The following is a 10784-nucleotide window of genomic DNA, read 5'->3' on the forward strand; positions in this document are numbered from 1 at the left end:
CATATCTCAATGTTGAACTCCAAAAATATGTACAATCAATTTGGATTCAATAAATAAATTTAAAAAAAAAAAAACAATAAATAAATAAATGTGTAGGTCTCCCTCCACTTGACCACGATGAAATAAAACAAAGCAGTGAGAGAAAGGACATATTCCAAAATCATTTTTAAAAAAAGGAAGAGTAGGTGGGGCCTGTAGAGCTCATTGAAGAGCTGGCCAATGACCTTGAGAGCAATGACTCCTCTGTTCATTAGTGACATCATAAAATATAACCAGAATAAGTGGCAAACTCTCCCATGTCTCAGGAATTACGTTAACCATTTATCAAATTTAACTGTGGAAACAGATCGCTTTATGCTTTTGAATAGTATATGCCATGTCTAATGACAGAGGTAGAAAAGACACACAGAATTTCACTTCTTCACAGGCACACTGTTAACATCATGCAGAAGTCCACACTGGAAATTGAGTTATATCAGAGAAATGTGAACTGCCCCAAGCACCCCCAGCTCAGAGGAGGTCTCTTCATGGTGACAGACAGGGAAATGTCAGGCTCTTGGTGACCCGGTCTATCCCCCCTAGAGGATGAGCTCAGTTGCCTCTATGCTAAGTACACTATGAACTGGACAAACACTATCGCTCTAGAAATCGTCAAAGTCAAATTCCATTAAAAAAACCCCAAGATGCTCATTTTGTGTTTGAAGAGAAGACTCTCACCTGCCAACGGAGATACTTATAGTCCATGTGCCCGACAAACAGCGACTTGGTCGTAAAGGCGTAGGGCTGCACGTCCACATCTGCTCGTGTCACCTTAAACAAAACCACCAACACTCCCACAATTACCAGAGCTCCACACCTCATTTCCCCTCACACAATGAACACAGGCATCCGGAGGTTATCAGGACTAGTTTTGGCAGGAACAAAATGCAAGAGACCTCACCTGACTGCACTGGGTAGGACAGCAGACACCAGCCTCCATCCATGGCTGGGCTCCTCTTCCTTCATACCAGCATGACCCGGAAGGTGTCAAGAAGGCGAGGGTAGCCCAGCACTGGGGGGATGGCCATCATCCCCCTCACCCTCCCACCTCCTGCCTCCTCCTCCCCCAGCAGTGCCCAACGGAGCTCTCTGTGATGATGAGAATGTTTTACATCTGCACTAGCAAACTTTCGATATATGGTTCATGTGACTGAGCAACTCGACTTTTTATTTTGTTTAATTTAAATTAAAACTTAAAAGTCACCTGTGGCCAGTGGCTGCTCTACAGTCATGTGCCCATAATGAAGTTTTGGTCAATGATGGACCGCACACACAATGGTGGTCTCATAAAATTATAATATCATATTTTACTGTGCCTTTTCTATGTTAAGGTATGTTTAGACACACAAATACCACTATGTTACGACTGCCTAGCGTATTCAGTACAGGAACATGCTGGACAGGTTGGCAGCCTAGGTGTGCAGTAGGCTGCGACATCGAGGTTCGTGTGAGTACACCCTGGGATGTTCATACAAGGAAAAAAATTGCCTCACGATGCGTTTTTTAGAACACATCCCCATCATTAATCAATTCCTGACTGCATTAGCCCCAGAGCTCTGGCCAGTCGTGGCAGGGTCCGAGCTTACAAGGATTTGAAATGTCAGCGAGGACCTGCAGACCTTTGCTGGTCACTGTGTCATAGCAACTTGTAGACAAAGCCTGTAAATTAGCCCCAAAGCAAAAGTGTTCTTGGCACCAAGTAAGCCATACACATTCAACATTTTTTTCAGTACATGAGCTGTTGCTGGTTGCAAATTGACATTTTAAGTGCTATTTCTACTCTTTTCAGGTTCCATGAGCTCAGCTAAACTGTCCTGAAACACTACTGAGTTACTTAAATGTTACCCATGAATCCTAATTAATAAATTCACTCAAGTAAGGAGAGACTCAGCCACTCACCACTACAATGGACCACAGAGTTTACATGAAAGGTGACATAGCAACCAGGGGACAAATCACCCAACAAGCAGTGCAGACAGGGAGACCCCAGCTCAGGGAGTGCCATTTCCCATGGGGACCCCTCTGGCAAGACCATCCCCAGACTACGCTGATAAACTGTGAAAAGCTCTCTCAAAAGAAATGGTAATAGCAACATAAATCTAGGTTCACAAAGTTAATCCTCCCATAGAGGAACTCAGGTGTGCTCACGTGTCAGGTCCTCCTGCTGACCAGGGTAATGTTTACTCAAGGACTAACTAGTTCAGGGAGTGCCATTTCCCATGGGGACCCCTCTGGCAAGACCATCCCCAGACTACGCTGATACACTGTGAAAAGCTCTCTCAAAAGAAATGGTAATAGCAACATAAATCTAGGTTCACAAAGTTAATCCTCCCCTAGAGGAACTCAGGTGTGCTCACGTGTCAGGTCCTCCTGCTGACCAGGGTAATGTTTACTCAAGGACTAACTAGTCAGCCGAAAACATTACCAAGGTCATCCTAAATCTCACGCAGTCAAAATACTCAGCACTTTGACCAAAGACGGTTAAGATCTCTTGCCTTGTAATAGAAAACACACCAACCTTATTGATGAAGCTGGACTTCCCGACATTTGGATACCCACACAGAAGCAGAGTCCTCGTATTTGGATCAATTGTTGGCAAACGGGATAAATGCTGGCGCACTGTGAAGTTTAAATTCAAAAATTAAGAAACTCAAAGCTTAGGATTTGCTTGAAATTTCCTTTTCAACTTAGATACATTCCAGGCCTGTAATTACATTCACCTCATGCTAACTTTTATAATGCAAAAGTGATGGAGAAAATATAAATTAATGAAGGACCTGTTCCAGAGATCAATGGGATATTCAATAGCACTTCCCAAATTTGGCTATACCAAGAATCATATTTCTAGGTCCCACCAACTTTATTTTGATTCAATAGGTCAAAGGTGGGGCCCAAAACACCTGTCTGAAAATGCTTCTTATGAAGCAAGACAGTGTTTGGAAGACAGCATCTTTTTAAGTGTGCGTGCCACCACTTCCTGGCTACAACATGGGCTGTTTCCACAACTGCCTAGTCTGTGACAGACACAGGTCCAGAGCAGCACCCACTGAGCCATAATGGAGACGAACAGATCTGTGTGAAAGCTCTCTCAAAGCATCCAGGGATCATAAATATTGTCAAAAATTATTTGCAAGATACAGGGGGAGGAAGAACAAAACCAAATGAGTCAAAATATAGGCTGAGCATCCCTAATCCAAAAACCCAAAATGCTCCAAATCCAAAACTTTTTGAGCACCGAAATGATGCCTGGTGGAAAATTCCATACCTGACACAATATTTTTTTGACTGTCAGTGGTTTGTCATGTTTCTACTGTTAAGTACTGATCTGTGAATAAGTGTGAGAAAATGATTGCTTATTGGCAGCATATAAACTCAGAATCAGGAATGATGGTGACCCCAAACGACCACAGACTATCCCCGTAAATGGCTGTGACAGTGACAGCTTTGCTTTCTGATGGCTCATGTACTCAAACTTTGTTATGCATAAAATTATTAAAAACATTGCATGAAATTACCTTCAGGCTATGTGCATAAGATGTATAAATTTTGTTTTCAGACTTGGATCCCATCCCCAAGTTATCTCATTATGTATATGCAAATATTCAAAAGTCCAAAAAAGTCTGAAATCCAAAACACTTCTGGACTCATTTCAGACAAGGGATACTCAACCTACAATCTGTAGTGTAAAAACACAAGCATGTAAAAAGGCAAGTAACTGTTTCAATAAAATCCTACTACATTAATTCAGAAATTGTCCTTATAAATAAAAGCATTATAAATAACAAAAATGTCAATAACAGGTAAAACTATGAGCCATTTCACTTCTAGATATTTTTCAGTGTTTTCTCATAATTTGTTTGTCTTACCTGTTAAATATGGAAAAGCATAAATTTTCTTAATAGTGCTATTAATCTGTAAGCATTGTAAGTGCTGGGCACTTTTTCAATAATAACCAGCCCATTAGAATTTCTTATAGGCTAGGCTAGGAAAAATAATTTGACCCTATGATCTAGACAAACACCTCAAGAATAAGTCCTCAACAAGGATCAAGTATCCTAACAGAACACACCAGAAACCGTTTCTGCTTCTGTGTCACAAGTACCTTGTTCCAAATATTCCAGACTCTGCTTCTGTCTCTTGATGACAGTGCACATCCGCCCCAGGGCAGCCCGCTTCAGCTGCTTGCAGCGGTACAGAGAGTCCCCATATTTCATAAGCCGCACGTAGTCTTTCGCAACACTTGAACAAAGAGCGAGTATGTAAGATTTCCCCCACTTTTGACAATAACTTAAAAGAAACCATAGTAAAAAATGCCTTACTTGTCTACTAGATTTTTGGCAATATTTATTTGTCCTAGAGCCAACTTGTAATGATCCTTGTCATAGAGAATATTCATTAAATCGGCATAAAATGGGTGGATATCCTGTAACAAACAAGCAGACAGCAGTCACTTTGGTCCAACAGTGTCTCATCCCTACATGCAAACAGCCCTTAGAGAATAATTTCCTTCTTCTTTCTCCTCAAATCTGCAGAGCCTCTCCAACCCCCGCTATCCAGGCCAACGACCCCTTCTACCCGCTCATCCTCGTCCCCTTGTGGTGGCAGAGTGCCCCACGTGCACAACAGCCTACCACCTCCTGCTCTCAGGACCTCAGCTCCAGAAATTCTGCCTTCCGCCTGACCACTCCCAGCAGCCTACAAACAGGCTGTTACTCCCCAGACTTTTTTAAAAAGTTTAAAACTCCTTGACCCCACAATCCTTCCAACTCCTGCCCCATTTCTTTGTCCCTTCTTGGCAGATGCTGGAAAAGGGACACTGGTCTTCTTTCCTTCTCTCTCACCAGTTCTGCCAGCCACTCCATGGCTCACCAGTGACCTCCCCATCTCCAGCTCTTACTTCTCATCTCTCTACACCTCTCAGCAGCACTAAGGGCAACCCTTCTCCCTTCCTGAAGCATTTTATTTAACTGGTTTCCTGGACACCTGCTCTCCTCTCTAACTCCTGTGCTGGTTTGGCCTCAAAGCCCAGCTCCAAACATTCCAGTCCCCGCCGCACTCTGCTTTCTATACTCACTTCCTAGGTGATCTCAGATTCTAAGTAACATGGTCAAGGTGCTAAGGCCCACAACTTCAAAGTCATCTCCATTTGTGGAGGGTACTAACATTAATAAAGCACATGTATTTCACAGAGCCTTAACCTTTAGCCTAGTAGGGCCACAGCCCTTAGAAGGACCAGTCCTTAGATCAGGCTGTAGCTTAGTAGGATCTTTATTCTAGTAGGACAACAGCCCTTAGCTGTTAGAAGGGCCAAAGCCCTTTAGTTTAGGCTGTAGCATAGTAGGACCACAGTCCTTAGTTTTAGCAAGGCCAAAGCCTTGTAGTTTAAGGAATAACCTAACCTTTTAGTATTGCACATAGAAATGCTAAGCTTGGGAAAAAACAGAAAACTTTCACAGGACTAAAAAGTCTGTGGTATAGATATGAAAACTGTAACACAGCAAAAGTGCTTGCTAAGAGCAGATGCCCTTGGTGCAGCTAAACCTAATTATGAGAGTATGTGAGTTAAAAGGTTCAAGGCTATTCTGCCAATTAGTGGTTGATTCCAAATTTCACTTTCAACTGCTTCTCTAAGTTTCCTAGGGAACTAAGTGTTGCCATAACGATTATCTCATTGGTTCTTTTGTATGACACACAGCTTAGTTTTATGACTCCTTTGATGGTAAATTGCTTAAACTATTTTTAAGTTGTACCTGCTTTAATGAAAATTGTTATGTAGCCAGTTTGTTTAGTGATTAACCACCTGTGTTCTTTTCTGTAACTTTTTGGCTGGACAATAAAAACCGAGGAAAACCTAGTACAGGGTTATTTTCCGAGGAATGCATCTCTCTTGAAGAAGTCGTCTCCTGGAATTAACCCCTTCTGGGCCTCTCATCGCTCAGGAAAAATGGGCTTTGAGTAACCCTTTGAGTCTCCGTCTCCATCACCCTGGGGGAGAGGTGACATCCATTCCTCTCTTGACCCCACATCTAATCTATGAGTATCTCCTATTTTTTTTCCCCTCAAATGATCCTGAAGCCAACCACTTCCCAACAACCTCACCACTACCACAGTCATCCAAGTCACCATGATCTTTCAGTCCTGCACCAGGATTGCCATACTGATCTCCCAATGGTCTCTTATCCCCCTGAAGGCCAGGCATCATCTAAAAGGTAAGTCCAGAAACCCCCCAAAAGCCTTCTTAAAAAGTCTTACCCAAGTTGCCATGCCCCACCCCTACCTGTGATCCCATCTCCTGGCATCCTCCCTCTCCCACACCCACCTCCGGGGGTCTCTCTGACCTCAGAGCCCTTGCACCTGCTGTCTGCAGGACTCACCCCTCCAGTTGCTGCTCCACCTCCCTAAACCGATGCTTCCCTCTCCCCTTACTTGTCTTCACCTCTTTCACCTGACATACAACATATCTTCATGTTTACAATCNCACACCCACCTCCGGGGGTCTCTCTGACCTCAAAGCCCTTGCACCTGCTGTCTGCAGGACTCACCCCTCCAGTTGCTGCTCCACCTCCCTAAACCGATGCTTCCCACTCCCCTTACTTGTCTTCACCTCTTTCACCTGACATACAACATATCTTCATGTTTACAATCTATGCACCCCTATGCCTCCACCCCTGCCTAGAATTAGGAAAGGGGCTTTTATTACTGCTGTATTCCCAGTGCTCAGAACAGTACCAGACACACAGCAAGCATTCAATGAATGACAACTTAATCTAGCTCTCTACTCTGAAACCGTTCTCAGACAACTAATTCCAGTTTTAAAAAAACAGTAACAGAGTGTTCACACATTTGAATTCTCCTACCTCTAATGTATAAAAAATAATACCAAGGATGAAAAAGGTAAAGCTTCTTACAAAGAACCACAAAAATCTGACATTAGAACAAAATGTTGTTTGCTAAAATCAGGTGTTTCCTAACATCAAATCAGTTTAGATTAATTTCATTCCTAATCTCTTTTTTCATCCCCAGGTGCTCTCCCATATGTGACCCTTCCCAAGAAACCACCCATTCATTCAATAAGCATCTACTGAGCACCAGTGTCCAGCCCGAGAGAGAGAGAGAGAGAGAGAGAGAGAGAGAGAGAGAGAGAGAGAGAGAGAGAGAGAGAGAGAGAGAGAGAGAGAGAGAGAGAGAGAGAGAGAGAGAGAGAGAGAGAGAGAGAGAGAGAGAGAGAGAGAGAGAGAGAGAGAGAGAGAGAGAGAGAGAGAGAGAGAGAGAGAGAGAGAGAGAGAGAAAATGAATAAGTGCCTGTCCTGGGGAATTTTTATTTTAAATACCTCTGTATTCTTTTCAATAAGCCATTATTACTTTTTTAAGTATAAAAGCAAGTATTGTCACATTAACCAACCTTTTCTTTCTGCCTTCACCTATCTTCAGAAACTGTTTGGGGGGCAATAACAAATTTAGGCTCTAAGACTGCACTGCTAATCCCTGCATCCTTCACAGCCTCGAATACCTTGCAGCAGCATGATCCTATGCAGGACTTCATAAGACTTTGTTAATAGACTCAGCCAGGCACTGCTCACTTTTCTACAGCTAAAAACAGGCATTTACAACATGCAGCAGAGGAAGGAGTTCAGCTTTTCTGGCTTAACGCAGAAGCCTCAGCTCCCCAAGTGATCACTTCTTCCCAGTGAAGAAAATGGTCAGTGCTGAACTGACCACAAAGCAACAAGACCACACAGTGGTGATCTTAGGCCTCTGACCCAAGTTGAGCCCAGAGGAAAAAGAAGCCTCAGAAAGAAGGAAGAGGAAATAAAGCCCAGACAAGCTGGTGGCCGTCAGAGGATCCAGGCTTCTGAGTCCATGACCCACAGCTTCCATATAGCTTGGGTTGGCTCTGCAAACCGAAAGGTTACAAAGAAAGCCTGAAAAGATAGCTTTAGGCCACCTTAGGTGGGGTTTGGTTAGGAAAAAGGAACAATACTAAGGAATCCAAAACCCAGATTCTGTTTCCAGCTGTGCCACTAACTTACTTAGTAAGCTGACAAGTCAATTATTTTCTTTCCCTTTCTGTCAGATGAATACAACAAACTGGTTAAATACTGATTATCCAAAGGCTCACACACTTATATAACATGCCCCCAGAGTCACTTACATCCAATTTGGGGAAATCCGTTAGAATCTGTGAAAGTCTGTCATGGTAATTCTGTTGAGTAAATTTGACTTTTCTCATGTAAAAATGTCTGATTCGATGAATTTGGTAATGTTTATGAATAACTGTTGGAGTCTTCCGTTGAGTCTTCGATAATGTTAGATCAATAAAGTCCTGTAATTAAAGAAAGTAACAGAGACACAATTACATCAAAAACATCTGCTTTTCATCTGCTTATTTGAAAGCTTCTTAAAACACTAACACCTAATGGTACTACATTTTAAACTACAAAAATTTATTTTTTCTAACTAAACGTTTGTAAAAAACTTGGCTCTTCTTTACAGTTTCTGGCCTTTAAGAAACACTCACCAAATGGCTGCTGAAATAAATTTTACACCATACTTTCTTGATGCTATCATAACTTCCAAACACCTTTTAGGTTTTTACCACTGAAACTTAAGTAAGCAGACAACTCAAACATAAATCAGAAAAAATAGTGGTGAAAAAGAAACAGTCCTTCAATTTCAATTTTAATACACATATCTTTGAAGTACATAAAATAATGGGTAGAACTAAAATCCACTGTTTATCATTTCCTAGGAGAACGTAGGACTATTTGAGGATATAAAAGATTTCTGCATGAATTCTCCAGTGCACAGTCCCTGCTTCTCTTGAGTAAGGACTCTATCCCGGTGCCTCCACCATCCCACAGGCCTAGCCATATAAAACTACTTGCTTTTCTCTTGAACATTTTCATTAACTCAACCGTATTGGTCATTTTCTTCTACAAAGGATGATAGGGATTCTCAGGTGCTAAAGATAAAATAATGAGTAGGACATTGTCCCTTCCTTCAAGGAATTCAGGGTCCAGTGACAGAAAGGATACAGGTGATCACAGCACAGTCAGTACTAGGAGGGCACGAACGTCCGCACCTGTGCCTACACGTGCGATCTCATCTACACTCTTCTAGGGGAGTCTACACCTCCTTCATCCTTAGGAGCCTGTTCAAAAGCACCTATTTCATCAGGTTTCCATGGCTCTCCCACTCACCACAGCGAGTGTTCGTATTCCTGGTACTAGAAAATGACTTTTTACAAAGGGCAGGTACCATGTCTGGTGCACTTTGCAACCACGGTACTGGGCGCACTGGCCTGTCGCGCACTCAATAGCTACTCGAACAAGCCGCATCCCATACTTTCCTGGTGTGTTGGGTTTTTTTCCACTTCCAATCACTAAAGGATCAGCATCACCCATCTTCTAGACGTAAGTGAACTCATCTGTCCTCTAGAAACACAAGTCGCACCCAAGACAAGAGAAGGAGGACGCTGGACTCCTAACACATCCTAATGTTCTCTCCATAGGTCACTCACATGCACAAAGACCGCAACAAAAACTCGGTGCACATCCCTTCAACAAGCTAGAGAGACGGGTGAGACCAGAGACGCGGGGAAGAGGCGCCCGCTGCGCCTGCGAGGGCACGGCCCGCGAGGCGGACGCCCGTGGAGTGCGAGCGGGGCCCCAGCGCGGCAGGACGAGGGCGACTCGGAGACTGAGACCTGTCGAACCATCCACGGACGAGCTGACTCCGAAGGCGCCTCCTGACCCCGGGGCACCTCCCCGGCCCTCCGGGGACCCTCCTCTCTCGAGGGGGATCCTGGTCTCGGGGGGAGACCTGCCATCGGGGAGACCCAGGTCTAGGGAGGAAACCTGGCATCGGGGAGACCCAGGTCTCAGGGGGAGCCTGGTCACGGGGGAGACCTGGCATCGGGGAGACCCCGGTCTCAGGGGGAGCCTGGCCTCTGAGGGAGCCTGATCATGGGGCACCCTAGCCTCGAGCACCCGCACCCCTACTCTCGAGGGGACCCTGGCCTCGAGAGAACTCGGTCTCGGGGAACCCTGGTCTCAACGCGACGCGGCCCAGCGGCGGGGACGCGACCCCTCGCCGTGGCCGAGGAACAGGACGCGGCGGCAAGGCTCCCGGCCCCTACCTTGGCGGACGGCACCACCGTGATTTTCTTGAAATTGTAGTGCGCCATGCTGGCTGAGGCGCACGCGGGACGCGGAGAGGCGTCCGGACATCCGCCTTCGGGCGGGGCGGGACTTCCGGCCGAGGTCGTGCCCCAGCCGCACCCCCGCGTCGCGCAGCGCCCCCGCCCGGTTCGGAGGTCGGTGGGGCGGGGCGGGCCGCGTGTTCCCCCGCGCCTGCACCGTCCCGCTTGGGGTTTTTCCCGGGGCGGTGGGGGACGGTCATCCGCAGACGTCTCACTAGGGCCCAATCAACCGTGAGCACCCGGCGTCACGGCCGGAGTTTCGGAACCGGTCCGGGCCTCGGTCTAATCTTGAGCGAAAGCCGCTCGCGTGAGCCGGAGGGTTCTCTAGCGTGCTTGTCTCCAGGGAAATTCTCTTTCTGTGTTGGCAAAACGTCAGGATAAATTGGTCCAACAGATTGTACCTTAAAAAGAAAGAACGGGAGCTCGGCCCCGGGCGAAGAGGCCGCCCCGCCGCAGCCGCGCGCCGCCTCCCGGGTCCAGCCAGGGATTGGGGTTCCCGCCAGGGAGGGGGGAGAGTCCCGCCGGGGGAGGGTCCCGCCGAGGT

General features: G+C 45.7%; 1 protein-coding gene across 1 annotated transcript in view; it reads right to left on the bottom strand.

The window, feature by feature from the left end:
• LOC103581482 (nucleolar GTP-binding protein 1) overlaps positions 1–10256 on the bottom strand; it is a gene marked incomplete at its 3' end in the record, with an annotated part of 21660 nt that extends 11404 nt beyond the window's left edge. The window contains exons 1-6 of the mRNA XM_008563302.1: positions 10178–10256; positions 8192–8362; positions 4359–4462; positions 4142–4278; positions 2558–2658; positions 718–810 (exon numbers count right to left, since the gene is read on the bottom strand). Coding sequence (XP_008561524.1) covers positions 718–810; positions 2558–2658; positions 4142–4278; positions 4359–4462; positions 8192–8362; positions 10178–10225 — 654 coding nt within the window. The remainder of the gene's footprint in view (positions 1–717; positions 811–2557; positions 2659–4141; positions 4279–4358; positions 4463–8191; positions 8363–10177) is intronic.
• Positions 10257–10784: the final 528 nt, after the last annotated feature.

The sequence above is a fragment of the Galeopterus variegatus genome, unplaced genomic scaffold (assembly GCF_000696425.1).
Source record: "Galeopterus variegatus unplaced genomic scaffold, G_variegatus-3.0.2 Scaffold13166, whole genome shotgun sequence".
Taxonomy (NCBI): domain Eukaryota; kingdom Metazoa; phylum Chordata; class Mammalia; order Dermoptera; family Cynocephalidae; genus Galeopterus; species Galeopterus variegatus.